The sequence below is a fragment of the Bos indicus x Bos taurus genome, chromosome 10, assembly GCF_003369695.1.
Source record: "Bos indicus x Bos taurus breed Angus x Brahman F1 hybrid chromosome 10, Bos_hybrid_MaternalHap_v2.0, whole genome shotgun sequence".
In the NCBI taxonomy this organism is placed as follows: Eukaryota; Metazoa; Chordata; class Mammalia; order Artiodactyla; family Bovidae; genus Bos; species Bos indicus x Bos taurus.
In genome coordinates this window covers 38,360,461-38,382,774 of record NC_040085.1, presented here as the reverse complement: position 1 = coordinate 38,382,774, position 22,314 = coordinate 38,360,461, and the positions used below count along the sequence as shown (strand labels likewise).

Here is a 22,314-nt window from a genome sequence, read left to right as displayed (position 1 = left end):
AGTACTCTGGCCCACTGAGCAGATCATTTAATACTGTGCCACTCAAGAATTTGTATCAATACGTGTCCACCAACACCACTGAGGGGATACATTTGCCAACAGGAAATCAGTGTCACCTTCATTCACTAAAAAGACTTTGGATTTGAATTCCGTATTACTGAAACTGCACTTTATAAATAAGCTTAAATAAAGAAAATGATAAAATAATGGGAAAAGTATTTAAGGTTAAATAAAACTGAATTATATACTACAAATTTGAGACTTAAAGAAGTCTAGGACTTTAATCTTAAGCTTTGACTGTATTTTAAAATGTCATATACAAAGTACTTTGGATAAAATACGATTAAAAAGTTAAAAGAAAAATTCCAAACCACACGCTGTATACAAAATATGTTGTACCTCTGTATAACTGTTGTTCAAATAATCTCCATACATCCATACATCCTATATAATTATTATTGTTCTGCTAGTTTTAAATCAAGTATCTGGAGCATAATAAAGCTCTTTAACAACTATCAAGGAAAGACAATGTTCTTGTTTAAAAACTGCAAGTAAGTAAGGCTGTGGCTCTGAAGTCTTACCTACTGTGAAAACAATTTTGAGTTTTTTGCATTTGCATATTATGAGTCTTGAAGGCTATGTTTTAGTTGACTGAAAATTTTTCAAGTTCTCTAATCTTTAGGAGCAATAGGAACTTTAAAAGGTGCCATAGACTATGAGGCATTAGGGATAAGAATGAAAGCATTATCTAAAAATATACTTTGTATGGAACTTTTTAATAAAAACAGCATCTAATTCTCAATATTAATGGCTTGTTGATCAAGAATGTCTAAAATATGCTACAGAGAAAGAACTGTTCACTCTCGTCTCAGTGAAGAGATATAATCTCTTAGCCACAATTTATATCACTTAAAAATGTTGTGACTCCTACATTAACATAACTTTGTTTCCAAAAATTTCCAAGTTTCCATATTTAATATTTATCTGATGATTAAAATAATTTAGAACAATCCCTATTTGTTCAATTCATGGAAAATCAAAAATGATCAAAACTACATTTACCCCATGCAGAAAGGCAATATTCTATCAATTACACTTCTCAGGGAATAGATTTTCTCCATTTAAAAAAAATGTTTAGAAATGATTTTTAAAAAGGAGACCATTAATGAAATAGTTTTTGTTATAGTTAATCTGTTCTACCACAACTCTACAAACATCACTGCTATTTTCTGAAGACAAAAATGACACTTTGTAGAAAATGACATGCCTTTTGGCAGCCCTGAGTTGGCTTTGCAGCAGTGAGGGGACCCCGAGCTACTTAACCCAGTTCCTCCTCCTCCCTCCTTTGGTCCAGCAGTTCGCTTGCTAATGAGGAGTCTGGACATGGCAGGGCTATGCACGGACCCTGGAATAAGAACAGGTCTACATGGTGTTCAGAAGTTGAGTTTCATTAATAGAGGGAGCATACAGGTCAAAGAAATGAAAACAAGTGCTACTCTATTAAGTGCTCACTCACTGAGGCCAGACACGGCAGTAAGCAAGTAAGCCTCTTATGTCTTTATATGCTCACAATGTCCCTGTGAGGAGAGCAGATTATTTTCACTTTATAGAAGAGGAAACCAAAGCAAAGAACTACTTTGCCCAAGGTTGCAGATGTGAAGTAGGGATTTCAACATAGATCCCTGTGTCCCGCCCTAGACTTATTAGATCACCAACTCCAAGGAGTGGAGTCCAATAGTCTGAGTATTTATCAAGCTCTCCAGATAATTTTTTAGACATCAAGTTGTAAAATCACTGATCTATAGGAACAAATGGATCGTCTGTCAGTTCTCCATAACTATCTTCCTCAACTGAGATTTCAGTATAAATTAATTTCTTAGAAAATTATAGCCAGCTCCTAGTATTCCTCATGAAATAAGACTAGTCTTCCTTCTAACTTACCTGAGGTCAGTAAGGTTTTGTTCCATATACTTTTTGTGTGTACACACATGTGAACACATTTATACATATTCAACCAGGTGAAAAGGCAGAAATGGAACGGAGAGAAGTTTCTTAAGTGCTTATACTATATGTTTATGTATATTTTAAAATTTTAGTTGATACCTTCTCTATATAACTGTCAAAAGAACTCAAACAACATATTCATGTATACATGTAAATTATCTTTTAATATATTCTGACAGTGCCCAAACTGAAGAAGAGAGATAATGTTGCCAACTTTAACTAGGTTTTAAAAACCAAATGCTGGAATAATAACAGTTTATCACTTCACACATCCAAAACAACTTTGAGTAATCTGAGTATAGAAGAGCTAAATCAATAGAAATTCTGCCTAAGAGACTGATAAAATTCACTCAATAGGCAGGTTTGATACTCAGACAATTCCTTTAAGCAAAAACAAGGCTACATTAGTAAATCAAGGAACTCTGGTGACTGATAGAATGAAACCAAAATAATTATGATAAGCAGAATCTTTTCCTCTAAATTTTTAATGGAGCTATTTAAATGTCATATAGTTTCCATATAACATTTAGAAATTTCTTTTCATGTGGCAATTGGGTTAAAAATACAGTAGCAAGAAGAACTAACTCAAGACATGAACTAAGGAAATTTTTTCCTTAATTCCAACAGAATACAAAGAAAGAACATGAAAGTTGACAACAGGGAGGGGTTGACAAATGCTAGGCATGACTGCGATCACATAAAACTGTGCAGCAGTCTCTACCAAAGCTCAACATGTGCATACATCATGACTCACAATCCACTTCCAGGTATAAGTCCAGACATGTATATACATGTGTGTGTGCTCAGTCGCTAAGTCATGTTCGACTCTTATGACTCCATGGACAGTAGCCCGTGAGGCTCCCCCGTCTATGGGATTTTCCAGGCAAGAATACTGGAGTGGGTTGCCATTTCCTCCTCCAGGGTTTCTTCCTGACCCACGGGTTGAACCCATGTCTCCTATGTCTCCTGCACTGGCTGATTCTTTTACCACTGAGTCACCTGGGAAGCCCATATACATATGTGTATACACATAAAATGTTCATAACTGTTTTATTTGTAATACCTCCAAAACTTAAAATAACCTAATACCCATAATAATAGCTGGAGAAGAAATTAGGCATACTCATACAATGAAATATAAAAATGAAGAAAAGAATTACTGTCACATGCAACAGCATGGATAACTGTCACAGGCCAAATATTGAGTATATAAAATATAAGCAGATATAAAAGTGAGCACCACATAATTTTAGCTGCATGAAATTCAGAAATAAGAAAATTACTCTATGGTGATAGAAGTAGAAATAGATATTATCTTTTGGTAGAGATTATTGATTAGGAGGGATCACAAAAGATCTTTCTGGGGCACTAGAAATCTACTGTATCTCAAGCTGAATGATGGTTACTTGGATGTATACACTGGGGAAAAGTCAGAGCTGCACACTCAATATTCCTATACTTTGCTGTAAGTAAATTATAACTCAACTTTAAAAGTAAAAACAAAAAAGAAAATGTATTATATTCCTCAATGTCCAGGTTAACTAAGAGAGTTAACTCCATCCAGCTCATGAACCATAAGCAAGTTTAGTGAGTAAATGCACAGCCTATTCTTGAAATTGGCTAGACTTAGGCTACGGCCTACTATCAAAACAATGATCAAGATGCATGTTAAAAAGTTAGCAACTATGTATTACCATTTCATGTGTGTAGGGGACAACTCAAAAGTATTTAAAAAGCAAACTCAGATATCCATAAAAATTATATTTCAATAAAAGTTTTTTTAAAAAGCAAAGTGTTTATTTTCCTATATATAATATAGTAACAGATATTCTCTAATTTTACCAAATAAGAGAATGGTAAAGACAGCTGAACTTAAGTTATCATTCAAATTTATACCTGTGTAGACAGCCTTAATACCCCAATTCTCCAGCATTATTAATGGTCTCATTCTGTGAGGATCTCATCATTAGCCAAGTCATAATTTGAATGTGGTCACTGGTGGGAACATCATCATTTAAACATTTCTAAAGTAGGATCTACTCACATTTATGATGATGTTCAGAGATTCATCATTAGGAAGGAAAATACACACACTCCGGCGGTCTTGCATGACTCTATTGTTATGGAAGTTCAATTTGTTCATTGTGTTGTGGGCTCTCTAGTGGTCAGGGCTGGGCTTCGAGTCCTCGGCAATTCCTCTGGTTCCGAGTACTCCAAAGCCAAACTCTGCTCCTCATCACACTCCCTACAGGAGAAGCATCGTGATATTCGACTACGTAGGTTTCATAGCTGTAAAAAAAAAAAGAAAGTCCAAAAGGAAGGAGGTTGTGAATGAAGATGGTAAGATTGGTGAATAGACAGATGGGAGAGGAGCTGCAGCAGGACAGGGCACAGCACATCTCACAGTGAGGCCCGCCTCGTCTAATCACTGAAAACGCATGGGCACATACTCTGTACTTGGCCCACTGCCAAGTGTTTTAAAACTTATATTCACAGTCATGAATTTAACATAAAGCCAATGAGTGTCTCTACATTCAAGGTGGTACTGTGTACTGCAGGGCTTTCAAAAGCAGAGCCTGCCTTTGAGAAGTTTCCAGTCTCATATGGAAGGGTTCTGGAATAAATGAACAAAATGACAAAGCAGCAATAACAACATAACTCTCAATCCCTCTCCTTTTTTTCTTCCATTACAATCAAACTCAAAGAAATGTCTTGGATCTTACATTATATTCCTTCTTCAACCACTGTGGTCTGGCTTCCATTTCCTTCTTCTAACCAGCGTGGCTTTGCCAGAGGAAGCCAGTGATCTCAAGACCACGAGGAGAAACCATAGCATTCACTTTGATTGACCTCAGTATGTACAACACTTACTAAGGCTCTTAAGTCCTCCTTACAACCTTTTTCTCCCTGAGTTTTTATGATGCTGCCCTCTCTTCTCATTCCCTAACCTGACAATGCAAACTTTATTTTTCTGTTATTTCACCAACCAGCTAACACACAGAAATAACATGATAGTATATAATAAATATTTGTATTTATTTTATATGGTGGATTTTGGATACTTCTCATATCTAACCAGTTTATTAAACCATGTAATTTTACTTTTTAAATTCTCTCAGATATTCAGTGTAAACAATTTTGCCTGCAAGTTATAAAGACTTAATCACCAATTTTCAATTTTCAATAACTTTTTATTTCTGTCTCATGTCTCACTGCACTGGCAAGACTTTAAGAATAATTTTAAAACACGGGTGGATATTTTCTACTTTTAATGAATGTGTCTAGTATTTCATATATTATTCCTAATACAACACTATTCAACCAAGGTATGTTAAGACATACCTTCTGGGCTTCCCTGGTGGCTCAGAGGTTAAAGTGTCTGCCTGGAATGCAGGAGACCAGGGTTCGATCCCTGGGTTGGGAAGATCCCCTGGAGAAGAAAATGGCAACCCACTCCAGTACTCTTGCCTGGAGAATCCCATGGAGGGAAGAGCTTGGTAGGCTATAGTCCATGGGGTCACAAAGAGTTGGATATGACTGAGGGACTTCACTTTTTCACTTTCTTTCATGTTAAGACAACTTGCCTGTCAAACCAGTAGTAATCATTTATATTGTTCCTTTACAGCTACATTTGTAGGATATGTAGGAATTTCCAGGAATATGGATTAGTTTTATCAGGCAGAAAGCATAACCATATAGTTTTATTAGAAGAGCTATTATCACTGCTCATATAAATCAAACCATAAATAAGGCAGAATCTTGGCTTATTTGTTGGTGCAATGTCCATCTGTTATCAGCAAGAAGACAGGAGAGAATATACTCTTAGATGGCACCATAAGTAAATGTAAACTAGTATTTTTTTTTTTAAAGTATAAATAAAATACCATCCACCAGGGAGCTACTCAAAACTAAAGTAAAAACATGTACAGTATTTCCGTAGGAAGGAGACCAAAAGACCCTTAGGAGTATTTTACATTTCTTAAAGCATAAAGGCAATTGTTTCACATTAGGCTGTAGCCAGTATATCACCTTACAGGGTCACCAGAGGTCAGTGCTACAGTTCTCTCCAGTATGGGGTGGCTAGAATGGTTAGCCTTTGTGTTCTATGAACACAAACTAACTGCACTTCAAATCCAACCATTCAGCTGTAGAATGCACACTTTAAACAATTCAAAAGCAAAGAAAGCCATAAGTGAACCATGCAAAGAAACAGAGGAAAATAATAGAATGGGAAAGACTAGAGATCTCTTCAAGAAAATTAGAGATACCAAGAGAACATTTCATGCAAAGATGGGCACAATAAAGGACAAAAACATTATGGACCTAACAGAAGCAGAAAATATTAAGAAGAGGTGGCAAGAATATACAGAAGAACTGTACAAAAAAGGTATAAATGACCCAGATAACTATGATGGTGTGATCATTCACTAGAGCCAGACATCCTGGAGTGTGAACTCAAGTCGGCCTTAGGAAGCATTACTACAAACAAGGCTAGTGGAGGTGATGGAATTCCAGCTGAACTATTTCAATCTTAAAAGATGATGCATGAAAGTCCTGCATTCAATATGTCAGGAAATTTGGAAAACTCAGCAGCGGCCACAGGACTGGAAAAGGTCAGTTTTCATTCCAACCCCAAAGAAGGGCAGGGCAAAGAATGTTCAAACTACTGCACAATCATACTCATCTCACACACTAGCAAAGTAATGTTCAAAATTCTCCAAGCCAGGCTTCAACAGTACATGAACTGTGAATTTCCAGATATTCAAGCTGGATTTACGAAAGGTAGAGGAACCAGAGATCAAATTGCCAACATCTGTTGGATCACAGAAAAAGCAAGGGAATTCCAGAAAACATCTACTTCTGCTTCACTGACTAAGCTAAAGCCTTTGACTGAGTGGATCACAAAAAACTGTGGAAAATTCTGAAAGAGACGGGAATACAAGGCCACCTTACCTGACTCCTGAGAAATCTGTATGCAGGTCAAGAAGCAACAGGTTAGAACCGGACATGGAAGAATGAACTGGTTCCAAATTGGGAAAGGAGTATGTCAAGGATGTATATTTTCACCCTGCTTATTTAACTTATATGCAGAGTACATCATGAGAAACACTGGGCTGGAATCAAGATTGCTGGGAGAAATATCAATAACCTCAGATATGCAGATGACACTAAACTTATGGCATAAAGTGAAGAACTAAAGAGCCTCTTGATGAAAGTGAAAGAGGAGAATGAAAAGGTTGGCTTAAAATTAACATTCAGAAAACTAAGACCAAGGCATCAGATCCCATCACTTCATGGCAAATAGATGGGGAAACAATGGAAACAGTGAGAGACTTTAATTTTTTTTGGACTCCAAAATCACTGCAGACGATGACTACAGCCATGAAATTAAAAGATGGTTGCTCCTTGGAAGAAAAGTTATGGCCAACCTAGATGGCATACTAAAAAGCAGAGACATTACTTTGTTGACAAAGGTCTGTCCAGTCAAAGCTATGGTTTTTCCAGTAGTCACGTATGGATGTGAGAGTTGGACTATAAAGAAAGCTGAGTGCCGAAGAACTGATGCTTTGGAACTGTGGTTGGAGAAGACTCTTGAGAGTCCCCTGGACTGCACGGAGATCAAACCAGGCAATCCTAAAGGAAATTGGTCCTGAATATTCATTGGAAGGACTGATGCTGAAGCTGAAACTCCAATACTTTGGCCACCTGATGTGAAGAAATGACTCATTTGAAAAGACCCTGATGCTGGGAAACATTGAAGGCAGGAAGGAAGGGGATGACAGAGGACGAGATGGTTGGATGGCATCACCGACTTGATGGACATGAGTTTGAATAAGCTCTAGGAGTTGGTGATGGACAGGGAAGCCTGGCGTGCTGCAGTCCATGGGGTCATGAAGAGTTGGACACAACTGAGCGACTGAGCTAGGAACAATAGTCTCAGGTATACTATGTGAGAAATACAGTTCTAAAATAATTTCATAGTCAAATATTATATTTCATGGCAAACTTTTTTCCCTATGCATAGATATATTCTAACACTTAGGCCTCCTCTCTGATATTAAATATGAGATATTTAATAGGAGTTTCCCTGATAGCTCAGTTGGTAAAGAATCCACTTGCAATGCAGGAGACCCTGGTTCAATTTCTGGGTTGGGAAAATCCGCTGGAGAAGGGATAGGTTACCCACTTCAGTATTCTTGGGCTTCTCTAATAGCTCAGCTGGTAAAGAAGCCACCTGCAAGGTAGGAGACCAGGGTTCAATCCCTGGGTTGGGAAGATCCCCTGGAGAAGGGAAAGGCTACCCACTCCAGTATCCTGGCCTGGAGAATTCCATGGACGGTATAGTCCATGGGATCACAAAGAGTCGGACACGACTGAGTGACTTTCACTTTCACTTTTATGATATTAAAATCTTTTCAAGAAATTATAAGCTATGATTAAATGCAACTTATTTAAATTCAAACCATTAAGTGATATTAATCCCAGTAAAATTATTTAAATCTATACTTCAAATTGAGCTACTCACATAATTTTCCATTTCTAATTAAATCAATTAAAGGGGGTTTATTTCTACTGACCTACTTTCTAGAATTTAAAAAACAAACTAGGGAAAAATATCTTCTGAAATGGGGATGCTTCCAGAGCTTCATTAAAACAATTTTAAAATTCCATGAGTACAATTTTTATTTACTAGTTTGTTTATGGTTCAATAGTACAGTATAAAAAAGGACTAGAAGAGGATTATAAAGAAAATTTAATAAAAGCAGAGTTAAGAAGCAGTGCTGCTTCATTGCTGCTTTTCTGCTTTGAGGATAGCAAACTAGCAAAGCCCTGAAAGAGAGACAGTATTAAGATTTACTTTACCCAAGCCTGCATTAAAGCTGATTAAAAGGTTCCACTGAAATAGCAAAATTGCCGTATCTCTAATACGCTTCAGTATAAAATTTAAAGTTAGAGAGTCCTAGGGGAAAGACTTAAGACTAAATTTTTAACAATTTTAACCACAGAATTTAGCCTCTGAGCCATAGGCTACTTCTTCTGTATCCTAAGTCCCGAAGCAGTCCCAGGAGGGCACATTTCCTACTCCAGGGCAGCCCTTGTGTTCAATAATCTAGAGATAGATTATCTATAAAGAGCAAACCATGTTATAATACCATATTTCCCAAACAACAAAAGAACAGCTAATATGGTGATCAAGCCCCACCCTGCCATCTTTGTTGTCATTTAGTTGCTAAGTCATGTCTGACTCTGTGACCCCATGGATTGCAGAACACCAGGCCTCCATGTCCTCTACTATCTCCAGGAGTTTGCTGAAGTTCATGTCTGTTAAGTCAGTGATGCTAACCATCTCATCTTCTGCCACCCTTTTCTCATTCTGCCTTCAATCTTTCCCAGCATCAGCATCTTTTCCAATGAGTTGGCTCTTCACATCAGGTGGCCAAAGTGTTGGAGCTTCAGCTTTAGCATTAGTACTTCCAATGAATATTTAGGGTTGATCTCCTTTAGGATTGACTGATTTGATCTCCGTGCAGTCCAAGGGACTCTCAAGAATCTTCTCCAGCACTACAATTTGAAAGCATCAATTCTTTGGTGCTCAGCCTTTTCTATGGTCCAACTCTCACACTCATACATGACTTTTGGAAAGACCATAGCTTTGACTATACAGACCTTTGTTAGCAAAATGATGTCTTTGCTTTTTAATATGCTATTTAGGTTTGTCACAGCTTTCTTTCCAAGAAGCAAGCATCTTCTAATTTCATTGCATAATCACTGTCCACAGTGATTTTGGAACCCAAGAAAAGAAAATCTGTCACTGTGTCTATTTTTTCCCCTTCTATTTGCCATGAAGTGATGGGACTGGATGCCATGATCTTTGTTTTTTGAATGTTGAGTTTTAAGCCAGCTCTTTCACTCTCCTCTTTCACCCTCATCAAGAGGCTCTTTAGTTTCTTTTCACTTTCTGCCATTAGAGTGGTGTCATCTGCATATCTGAGGTTGTTAATGTTTCTCCTGACATCTTTATGAATACCCACGTTTCAATTACTTGTCAATTTCCCTACTCAAACTTTAAACCCACATTATTTTAAGTTCCTTACTTCCTGATAAGCCCATTAATTATAAAGTTACTTCATTTCTTTTAAGAATCAGGAATCTCAAAAAAAAAAAAAAGAAAGAATCAGGAATCTCACACATGGTATGGACATTCAATACTGATTTTCAGTTTTTAGAAACTACTGGATATAGCCTTTAAAACTGTGTCACCTTGGAGTAAAAGTTTGGACTTTACTTCAGTATAATCAGTTGGTTTGTCAGTTGTGATGAAGATCTCATACTCTTACCACAGGTTAACAACAGGGAAAGTGGGTACCATGGGTACAGAGGAACACTGTCCCGTATATCTAAAATGCACTGTCCTATATATCTAAAAGCATTCTAAAGTTAAAAAGTTTATTTAAAAAACCCTAGGTCACCAGAAATTTACTCCTTATACAACAGGTATAGTCTCACTTTGAATGGAAGATCCTTAATTCTGAGACTGTCACCCTAAAAAAAGTTAGGTGGTAATTTGATAAGAAAATTACTATAACATCAGCATGGTTAGTAGGCATATTTCAACAGTCAATAAGGTATTTTTATTACCTAACAAAAATAAGGCAAATAGTATCTTGAAAAGCTGGGTGGCAGACAGCCCTGTCTTTTAATTTAATCACTACAGATTCATGAAACTCAAATTATATACACAGCATTGCAGTATTTACTTGGCATAAAGCAGAACACTAAAGCAATGGAAGATGTGCCCCCTACTCCCACGAATTCACCATCAAGTTAGGGATATCACAGGGCCAGGACGCTTAGGATGATGATATTGTGTCCCTCCTTCCCATGAGCACACAGACTCCGATGGACACTTCTGGGAAGACATAACAGATGACAGCATTAGGTGTATGAATACTGTGGCTAACGTCACTATGGAATAAAAAGTACATAGTCTTTTACTCAATGTTTTCCTAAAAGTGATATCAAAATGGCTTTGTTGTTGTTGTTCATTTATTCATTCAGCATATACAGCTACTATGTGACAGGTGTTGTTGTAAGTGCTGAATACACAGCAATGAATAAAACAAATACTCAACTCTAATGGAGACAGACAATATATAATGTAGATAGTGACATGTACTGTGAAGAAAAATAAATTCAGAGTAGGTGAGAGAGCTGATGAAGATACTGTGGTCATGTGGATGCTATTTCATACAGGGTACTCAGGGGAAGCATTTCTAATATTTGAGCAGATATAAGAATTAAGAGAGCGATGTAATTTATTTCCTTTCTTCTTTCCTTCTTTCTTTTCTTCCTTCCTTCCCTCTCTCCCTTCTTCCCCCCATCCAACCCAGGGAAATTTTTTTCCAAATAGAGGGAACAATAAGTGCCAAAGCTCACTGATGCTTCAGAAAAGGTAAAATAACAGTAAAAACTATAGCTAACATTGACTACATACTTGTCGTGTTTAGTCGCTGAGTCATGTTTGACTCTTTCGTGCCCCATGGACTATAGCCCTGCAGGCTCCTCTGTCGATGGGATTTCCCAGGCAAGAATACTGGAGTGGGTTGTCATTTCCTTCTTCAGGGGATCTTCCTGACTCAGGGATCAAACCTGCCTCTCCTGTATCAGCAGGTGGATTCTCTACCACTGAGCCAAATGCTGATGTTAAGTACTCATGGTACATTAAAGAAAACCGACAACTCTTTGCCATGCTTCTCATGAAGAGGTAGGTAGGATCTATTTCCCTCTTCTCTTGAATCTGAGCTGGCCCTCTGACTAGCTCATGCTCAAAGCTCTGCCTCTGCTTGTAGTTGTTGTTGTTGTTATTATTATTATTATTATTTTGGTCTAGCTCCTCTATTCAGATCTTCTTAGAGCAGGATCACTAGTCTGTGAGAGTATGAGTGTGTGTGTGTATATGTTTAATTTTCAATGGCAGGTACATGCTGCTGCTGCTGCTAAGTCGCTTCAGTTGTGTCCAACTCTGTGCGACCCCATAAACAGCAGCCCATTAGGCTCCCCCGTCCCTGGGACTCTCCAGGCAAGAACACTGGAGTGGGTGGCCATTTGCTTCTCCAATGCATGAAAGTGAAAAGTGAAAGTGAAGTCGCTCATTGGTGTCTAACTCTTCGCAACCCCATGGACCGCAGCCCACCAGGCTCCTCCATCCATGGGATTTTCCAGGCAAGAATACTGGAGTGGGTTGCCATTTCCTTCTCCAATGCATGAAAGTGAAAAGTCAAAGTAAAGTCACTCAGTCATGTCTAACTCTTCTCGACCCCATGGACTGCAGCCCACTAGGCTCCTCCGTCCATGGGATTTTCCAGGCAAGAGCACTGGAGTGGTGTGCCACTGCCTTCTCCGTATATACTAATTAAAAGTGGCTTGACCGGTTTACTACACACATGTCCTTGGACAAGGAAGATTATACAGCAGGGGTTCTTAACCTTGGCACTGTTGACATTATGGGGCCAAATACTCTATGTAGTCAGGGGCTGTCCTGTGCACTGCAGGATGTTCAGTGTTCATCTCTGATCTCTGCCCACTAGATACACGGAGAATCCCCCTCAACTCCCAGTAGTGACAACCCAAAATATCACCAGACATTGCCAAATATCAACTTGGGGGCAAAATCACCCATTGCTCAGAACCAATCGTTGAGAACAAGTTTCCTTATAGAGTCACAACAGGCTGTTCTTACCATCCAGTTAATTTTTAAGCAGTGAAAGAAAAATGTTAGTCAGTTATGTCTGACTCTTTTGTGACCCTATGGACTGTAGCCCACCAGGTTCCTCTGTCCATGGTATTTTCCAGGCGAGAATACTGGAGTGGGTTGCCATTCCCTACTTCAGGGGATCTTCCCAACCCAGGGATCAAACCCAGATCTCCTGCATTGCAGGTGAATTCTTTACCAGTTGAGCTACCAGGGAATCAAACTCCTACCAAACACACATTTTCCAACTAAATGTCAGCAACTTAGTTTCAAACTTAGAAATCTGGCTTGAACCTTAAATTTTTCCACGGCCACTAGCTTCATAACAGTTTTGAAATTTAGCCTTCTTGAAACTTCAAGTTTTAACTCAGTGTATTGCCAAACTTCTCATGTAAGTAGACTTCCATTATTACCGGTACTCGCTGTTGGAAAGTCCTATAGTTTAATCCCAGTACCTAGAAATATAAAAACTGACCTGGAAATAAATGATACCTGATTATCAATTGTCTGTACGCATCAATTTGTCTGTACACTCTGTATTATGAGGACTTCTTTTTCTTAAGTAAGGTAATTTGCTTATAAGAGTCATTCTGGACCCACAGAGTTATTTTCCTCACGAGTAAGTAAACTGAACATTTTCTACTTCATGCCCTCTTTTGCAGGTACTGCTTTACCTAAAAAAGAAAGTAGCTGATATTTATCAACTATCCAGAGCCAAACCCTCTACAAAGAACATCAGATACTCTGTTGCTGTCTCTTTCTCACCTCTAACCACTGTTTTGGTAGATAAATGCTGCTGCTGCTAAGTCCCTTCAGTTGTGTCTGACTCTGTGCGACCCCATAGATGGCAGCCCACCAGGCTCCCCCATCCCTGGGATTCTCCAGACAAGAACATTGGAGTGGGTTGCATGTCCTTCTCCAATGCATGAAACTGAAAAGCGAAAGTGAAGTCGTTCAGTCATGTCCAACTCTTCGCAACCCCATGGACCAGGCTCCTCCATCCATGGGATTCTCTAGGTAAGAGTACTGGAGTGGGTTGCCATTGCCTTCTCCGGTAGATAAATGAGGCACTGTGAAAAGCTTAAGATCACCTCCCATATGACTGAGCCTCAAATGTTTAGAAACAATATGGGCAGAATACTGATTAAGGAGATAGACTTAACCTCCCCAATCAGTGACACCTAAATCCTATCTAGAATCTAGGATATGAGCTGTATGACCTTGGGCAAGGAACCCAATCTCTGAGCCTGACTCTTCATCAGTAAAATATGTACTATTGGCCTGCTTGGATTATTGGTCAGATTAAACAAGATAATGATTATAAAGCACTAGATATCAGGTTGTTGGGGGGATACTCACTAAAATAACAGCCATGAGTTGCCAGCTCATGAGAAGATACGTCTACAAGTGACTGACAAAAATACATATCATCTAGAGATCTAAAATTTAGAGCCAGATGCAGCGTCAGGGCTAAACTTTGGAATGTCTACTTTGGGGTGGGGAAGTTAAGTGTATTGTTGGTTGTAAATGGGACAGCTGCATATTATAAGGTGATAACTCCTTTGAAATTTAATATATTGAAAAAGAAAATGTATGTATGTGTGTATAAGTTCAAAGTGTGTGCTGGCTGACCATAGGACAGGACGTAAAAAACATCTGTTTCCATCTGTTTGGTACCATCTCTCGACTGGGGAGTACCCCTCTTCCACCCAGTATTTCCAGGGGAGCTGTCAGTCACAGTGTATACTCTTCTGTGGAAGAGTGAAGAGATGATCTAGGCAGGGATGTGACTCAAGGCTGGTCTAACAGACTGCATCACTCTTCAGTCACAGAGCTTGGTCTAAAGGGTGAACATATAACCTAAGCAAGACCAGAATTCCTCCATGAAATCTGTAATACACACGGAGAAGGCTGCACCTCCTTCTGGATTGCTGTTTGTGAGAATGATATGACCCTAGAGCTGCTGGCAATCATCTTTATGTGGTAAGAACTTTCCTGAAGAAGAAAGCCATCACAGAGGAAAGAGAAGCTCAGAAAGCATTCTGATTACATCGTTTGAACTTCTATGTCTAGCTATGTCTGAAGCCACAAACTATCCCAAGGAATTCCCATATGTAAAACTAATAAACTATCCTTTCTCTTCAGCTAATTCTGCCCCTTGCAACTAAATGAGTCTTTTCTAATACAGCCCATTCAATCAAGCTGATTTACCGCTTGATATATTCATTCATTAATTCACTGAATGCCTACTATCACTGGTTACCTGTACCAATATTTACTTGAAAAAGACACTTCCCTAAGTTTTAAAGTTTTTCTCGATTCTAAAACAAAGGAGATTATTCACCATTAGTAGAGAAGACAAAAGGCGGAAAAATAGATCTGAATAAATGAAAAGTTTAGGTGACTGAGTTGCTGTTCAGATACCACCACTCTCTAAGAGCACTACATAGAGCGAGTGCTTTATGGGTATAATGCACACGTTCATTTAAGGCAGACCGAGTATACAGGACAACTAATTCATGATAATAATTTTCAGCAACAAAAGAATATCTCATCTTGAATACTAATTTGTGGGTGAATAGTCCTCTCTTATTAAAGACCACTATGTGTTTTTAAAGAGCCTCTTGATGAAAGTGAAAGAGGACACTGAAAAAGCTGGCTTAAAACTCAACATTCAAAAAAATAAGATCATGGCATCTGGTCCCATCACTTTATGGGAAATAGATGGGGAAACAATGGAAACAGGGTCAGACTTTATTTTCTTGGGCTCTAAAATCACTGCAGTTGGTGACTGCAGCCATGAAATTAAAAGACATTTGCTCCTTGGAAGAAAAGCTGTGACCAGCCTAGATAGCATATTAAAAAGCAGAGACATTACTTTGCCAACAAAGGTCCATCTAGTCAAAGCTATGATTTTTTCCAGCAGTCATGTATGGATGTGAGAGTTGGATCATAAAGAAAGCTGAGCACCAAAGAATTGATGCTTTTGTACTGTGGTGTTGGAGACTCTTGAGAGTCCTTTGGACAGCAAGGATATCCAATCAGTCAATACTAAAGGAAATCAACCCTTAATATTCATTGGAAGGACTGAGGCTGAAGCTGAAGGTCCACAACTTTGGCCACCCGATGCAAAGAACTGACTCACTGGAAAAGACCCTAATGCTGGGAAAGATTGAAGACAGGAGGAGAAGGGGATGACAGAGGACGAGATGGTTGGATGGCATCATCAAATCAATGGACCTGAGTTTGGGCAAACTCTGGGAGATCGTGAAGGACAGGGAAGTCTTGCCTTCTGCAGTTCATGGGGTCGCAAAGAGAAGGACATGACTTAGAGACTGAACAACAAAAACAACACACTATATAAGTAGCTGTGTATGAAATGCAGTTATTGTAATATACAGTTATTGTATGTACGGTGTGAAAATATGTAAACGCACGTATGTATCTATTTTAAATATGTAAGTATACGTATTTCTTGTTTAGTCACTAAGTTGTATTCAACTTTTTGTTACCCCATGATCTGTAGCCCGCAAGGCTCCTCTGTCCATGGGACTTTCTCAGGCAAGAACACCAGAGTGGTTTGCCATTTCCTTCTCCAGGGGATCTTCCTGATCCAGAATCAGACCCATATCTTTTGCTTCTCCTGTTTGGCAGGCTGATTCTTTACACTGAGCCACCTGGGAAACCATATTATTTTTACATAAATAGCATGTATATGTAAATATGTATATATAATACAAGCAATAACTACACTTGAAAATATTTATTGAATCAATGGAAAGTTTAGGTTAGGAAAGAAGCAATATAATGTGCTGCTTAAGCTTGGCCCCTGGAGCCTGACTGCTCCAATCTGGATGCCAGCCCTGACACCTGCCACTGCCCCTGGGCAAGACTCTTTACTTCCTCATGTCAATTTTTCTCACTTCTGAAATGGAACTGTTGTGGACATTATTAATTGGGTTACTCATTTACTATGAGGTAACATTCCTGATTTCCTATTATGGAAAACAAGTGGAATAATTGCTTTTTGGTAATATGTGTTGGTCATTATCTATGCTGTCATTCATCATATCTTGAGTTCTACAAAAAACAGTATTTCTCTCCTATTAGTAGCTAATAGATTATTTCATTTTTGTATTTAACCGATGAGGTTTGCTGTATCTTGGGGCTGGGAATGGAAAGAACCTTCCAATTGAAGTAGATGTGAATTGGTGCCAAGTACCGCTCATCATACTTTACTGAATAAAATTATATGGCTAGTCTTTGGCTATAGAAAAGGGAGAATATAGGCAAGACAGGCAAAGAAGCCTTGGACTGCAATAAGGAAAAAAAATAAGTAAAATCATGTATCCATAAGCTGCAGTTAGCACTGTAAATTACTGCAACCAGCATGAGTTTGTAGTAAGAAGCATAAAAATGTTCCTACCCTTTGATCCAGTAAGCCAACTTGAAAAATGTATAAGAAGGAAATAACTGAACCAAAGCACCACACTTGATCAAAAGCACTCAGGGAACCATTATCTACCAGGGTACAAACTGGGAAAAAAATCTAAATAGTCTAACAACAGCAATGGATTAGTAAATTATGGTATATCTAAAGTAGTATCAATAATAAAAAACTGCATTTACTCAGCACAATCCCCTCAAATCACAAATACCAACTAAGCCAAAAATTACCCTGTTTCACTACATATATAGTTCTGTTTATAGAACAGAACTTTCAGGAATAAAGAACTTAGAAAAAAAAAGATGACAAGTATCACAAGCAGTCAGTCAACGAACAAACATAATCCAACTGGATTTGAGTCCAAAGCACTTCATTAAAGTTTACAACTTTTTGTCTCTCACACCATTTCTAAACTCTGGCCTTTAGAGACTTTATAATCTCTTTGAAGTGTTGAAATTAACAGAGTAGAAACAATAGAGAGAAATACAATTATATTTTAAGTTAAATGCTAAACTGAGCAGTAAAATAAAGATTGTGGGATTTGAGAAAAGGCTGAGAACTGAGGGAAGTGCAGCATTTAGGCCAATTTCATGGAGGGAGGGGAAATGATTTGTATCCAGTAGAGACGAGAAAGAATTAAGGGTGGAGAACTACAAAGTTAAGACCCTGGGTGGGGAGGGAGGTAGGAGACAAGCCTGAAAGGCCTGATGAAATCAGGTCATGGAAAACTCATCATGAGACACTTTCTTCAGTACCCTGAGGGGCTTCTGAGTCATGGGAACATCACACAGTGGGTCGTTTTTTTCAAAGTTGTGCTCTGTGGTATTCAGAACCCTAGGCTTTTGAATTTCTCCTTCTTTAGCATTATTTTTTGCTATGACCATACTCATTTTATCCATTCAATTACAGAGGCAAAGCAAAGGACAACGGTAACAGTGATGTTAGGGGAAATGAAACTCCCACTTTTTTAAAAACACATGAGATTAAAAACATATTTCTGCAAAGCACCATTCTGGTATACTCTCCCTAAACAGAACAGTTATAAGCATAATTCTTTTAATCAATAATTACAATGGCTTCCCTCCGGAGTTCATAAAAGAAGTAATGCAGATCTTTAGAGTTATTTTAAATATTTTTAAAAGTCTAATAAAATTGGCATATGTACCCATGGTGATATCTCAAGGGAAATTAAAAGATCATTCACTTAAGTAACTTTATTATTAGGTTGGTACAAAAGTAATTGTGGTTTTGAACAAGGAATTTTAAATCATTATAACTAGGCTCAAACACATCTTTATTAATCAAAATAGGAACCATTACAAACAACACATTTTTTTTTGCCAGGGAGAAATAGGTTTGTTTATCCCTGAAGCATAAAAATCCATACTTCAGGATTCAGTGAACTCTTGAAAGCATTTTCTGCCTCCTGCTGGTTATGGAAGCGTTTTCCCTGCAAAAAGTTGTTGAGATGCTTGAAGAAGCGTTATCAGTTGGCGAGAGGTCAGGTGAATACGGCAGATGAGGCAAAACTCTGTAGCCCCATTTGTTCAACTTTTGAAGTGCTGGTCGCGTGGCATGTGGCTCAGCATTGTCACGCGGAAGAATCGGGTCCTTTTTGTTGACCGGCTGCAGGTGTTGCAGTTTTCCGTGATCACATCAATCTGCTGAGCATGTTTCTCAGATGTGATCGTTTCACGGGGATTCAGAAAGCTGTAGTGGATCAGACCGGCAGCAGACTATCAGTGACCATGACCGTTTTGGGGTACAAGATTGGCTTTGGGAAGTGCTTTGGAGCTTCTACTTGGCCTAACCACTGAGCTGATGGTTGCCAGCTGTCATTTAAAATCCACTTTTCTATTTCCAGTTTTTTAAGGGATCTCCACACTGTTCTCCATAGTGGCTGTACTAGTTTGCATTCCCACCAACAGTGTAAGAGGGTTCCCTTTTCTCCACACCCTCTCCAGCATCTATTATTTGTAGACTTTTGGATCGCAGCCATTCTGACTGGTGTGAAATGGTACCTCATAGTGGTTTTGATTTGCATTTCCCTGATAATGAGTGATGTTGAGCATCTTTTCATGTGTTTGTTAGCCATCTGTATGTCTTCTTTGAAGAAATGTCTATTTAGTTCTTTGGCCCATTTTTTGATTGGGTCATTTATTTTTCTGGAGTTGAGCTGTAGGAGTTGCTTGTATATTTTTGAGATTAGTTGTTTGTCAGTTGCTTCATTTGCTATTATTTTCTGCCTTATGATCCAGCAATCCCACTGCTAGGCATACACACTGAGGAAACCAGAAGGGAAAGAGACACGTGTACCCCAATGTTCATCGCAGCACTGTTTATAATAGCCAGGACATGGAAGCAACCCAGATGCCCATCAGCAGATGAATGGATAAGAAAGCTGTGGTACATATACACAATGGAGTATTACTCAGCAATTAAAAAGAATACATTTGAATCAGTTCTAATGAGGTGGATGAAACTGGAGCCTATTATACAGAGTGAAGTAAGCCAGAAAGAAAAACATCAATACAGTATACTAACGCATATATATGGAATTTAGAAAGATGGTAACAATAACCCTGTGAACGAGACAGCAAAAGAGACAGTGATGTATAGAACAGTCTTATGGACTCTGTGGGAGAGGGAGAGGGTGGGAAGATTTGGGAGAATGGCATTGAAACATGTAAAATATCATGTATGAAATGAGATGCCAGTCCAGGTTCGATGCATGATACTGGACGCTTGGGGCTAGTGCACTGGGACGACCCAGAGGGATGGTATGGGGAGGGAGGAGGGTTCAGGATGGGGAACACATGTATACCTGTGGTGGATTCATTTTGATATTTGGCAAAACTAATACAATTATGTAAAGTTTAAAAATTAAATAAAATTTTTAAAAAATCCACTTTTCATTGCACATCACAATTCAATCAAGAAATGGTTTGTTGTTTCATAGAATAAGAGACTCCAAAACGACCTTTTTTTTTTTGGTCAGGTCAGGAGGCACTACTTATTGAGATTTTTCATCTTTCCAATTTGCTTCAAATGCCAAACGACTGTAGGATAGTCGACATTGAATTCTTCAGCAACTTCTCATGTAGTTTTAAGAGGATTAGCTTCAATGATGGCTCTCAGTTGGTTGTTGTTACTTTCCAATGGCTGGCCATTGTGCTCCTCATCTTCAAGGCTCTCATCTCCCTCGCAAAACTTCTTGAACCACCACCACTGCACTGTACATTCGTTAGCAGTTCCTGAGCCAAATGTGTTGTTGATGTTGGGGGTTGTCTCTGCTGCTTTACAACCCAGCTTGAAGCTGAATAAAAAAACTGCTTGCATTTTTTTTTTGTCTAACATCATTTCTACAGTCTAATAGAATACAAACAGCAAGTAATAAGTCATTAGCAAAAAAACATAAAGAGAGAAATGTGCATTCAAATGATGTATATAACATAACCACATGTATTTAAGAATCTATTCCAATATCATATGGCAAAGTTCAACAGTGCAAAACCACAATTACCTTTGCATCAACCTAATATCATTTTAAGTGCTTATTTTGACAGCACAATTAGTTTTACCTGCCAGATTAAAAAAAAAAAAAGGAAAGAAAACAAATGACTGAAATTTATTTTGATAGACAGTTTTTCCAAACCTAAAGCCCAGGAAGGTGGGAGGGAGGAAGGATAACAAGTAATCCTTAATGGCTGAAACACTGGGATAGATTTAGTCATTATATATACATTTAAAAAATAAACTTAGTAAGAAAAAAAAAACAAACAGACCTTCCTTCTGTCTAGTCTCATTCTAGTCATGTTACCTCCTCTGCTATACCTCCTCACTGTGTTCTAATCTAGATTTCCAAACGTCTTGTCTCATTCTTTAAATCTATCACCCCCGCAAAGCTGCCAGAGTGAACCTCATGAAACTGTACTTGCACATCACACCCAGCTCACATACTTCGGCGACGCAGCAGCTCCACAGGACAGCACCTGAACTCTGAGGCACAGCCATCTTCCATCATCAGGCCCCCCTCTTCCCCAGTGTGACCGCTCAAGTTGTATACTGTCAAAATTCTTTCCTTATGGTTCCCTGAGCAAGTCTTGCTCTCTTATTTCCATGCTTTTGACCACGGTGTTTCCTTGCCTATTATTTCACCCATTTCCAAAAGAACAAAAGCAAAGCGTTTTCGTTCTCCCTGGAAAACTCAAGACACAGGTCTGCGAAGCACGTCTCCACATCGGCAGGCAGCTGAGGAGTGTTTCTCCTGCATTCCTAATCACCTCTGTGCTTGCTGGTGAGTCTGCTTCCCAAAGAGTACTGGGAGAATCTGCTAGCATCTCTAGGTTTCTAATGCCTACAGTAGTCCTGGGTCTGTAATAAGCACCCAGGAAAGGTGCCCTTCCCTGGTGGCTCAGATGGTGAAGAATCTGCCTGCAATGCAGGAGGCTCAAGTTCGATCCCTGGGTCAGGAAGATCCCCTGGAGAAGGGAATGGCAACCCACTCCAGTATTCTTGCCTGGAGAACTCCATGGACAGAGGAGCCTGGTGGGTTACAGTCCCTGGGGTTGCAAAGAGTTGGACATGATTGAGCGACTAACACTATTACACTAGTGAGTTGTGTTGAGTAAATTATTTAGAAATTCACCAAAAATGTGAATGAATTCCCTAGCAATTAAGATTAAAATTAGGTTCTTTAAGAAGAACCCACCCCAGCAAAGGGTGTCAATACTGGTTACAGCTTCTTGAATATTTTCTCTATGTTAATTACAGGTGAAAGGGGGCACCTTTTTTTTTCTTGTCTTTAAATTTAGTGAACAAACATAATGTCAGTACTGTCAACAAAGTAGTTTGGGGGAAAGTCTCCATGTGTATCAGGGTAAGCCAACTTGTGTGAAAGCAAACATATATAAAGATACATCGGGTGGGATGCACTAAGTTGCAAGTATCCAAGATACCTAAATTGCACTTGGACTCTGGAGCCACACTGCCTGGGTTGGACTATTTATTAGCTGTATGATCTTGGACCAGTCCCTTCACCTCTCTACATCTCAGCTTCCATATCTGTAGAATAGAAATAATAACTGTATCTACCTTAAAGGATGCTACA

General features: G+C 38.7%; 1 protein-coding gene across 5 annotated transcripts in view; it reads right to left on the bottom strand.

Annotated features, from left to right (window-relative positions):
• The window catches only part of FRMD6 (FERM domain containing 6), a 107,771-nt gene that overhangs the window by 35,319 nt on the left and 50,138 nt on the right, over positions 1 to 22,314 (bottom strand). For 3 of the 5 annotated variants that reach the window (XM_027553744.1, XM_027553745.1, XM_027553743.1), the window contains exon 2: positions 4,049 to 4,293. The exons of the other annotated variants lie outside the window; for them this stretch is intronic. In XM_027553744.1, the coding sequence (XP_027409545.1) occupies positions 4,049 to 4,147 (99 nt within the window). In that variant the 5' untranslated portion in view covers positions 4,148 to 4,293. The remainder of the gene's footprint in view (positions 1 to 4,048; positions 4,294 to 22,314) is intronic. 5 annotated transcript variants of the gene reach the window in all.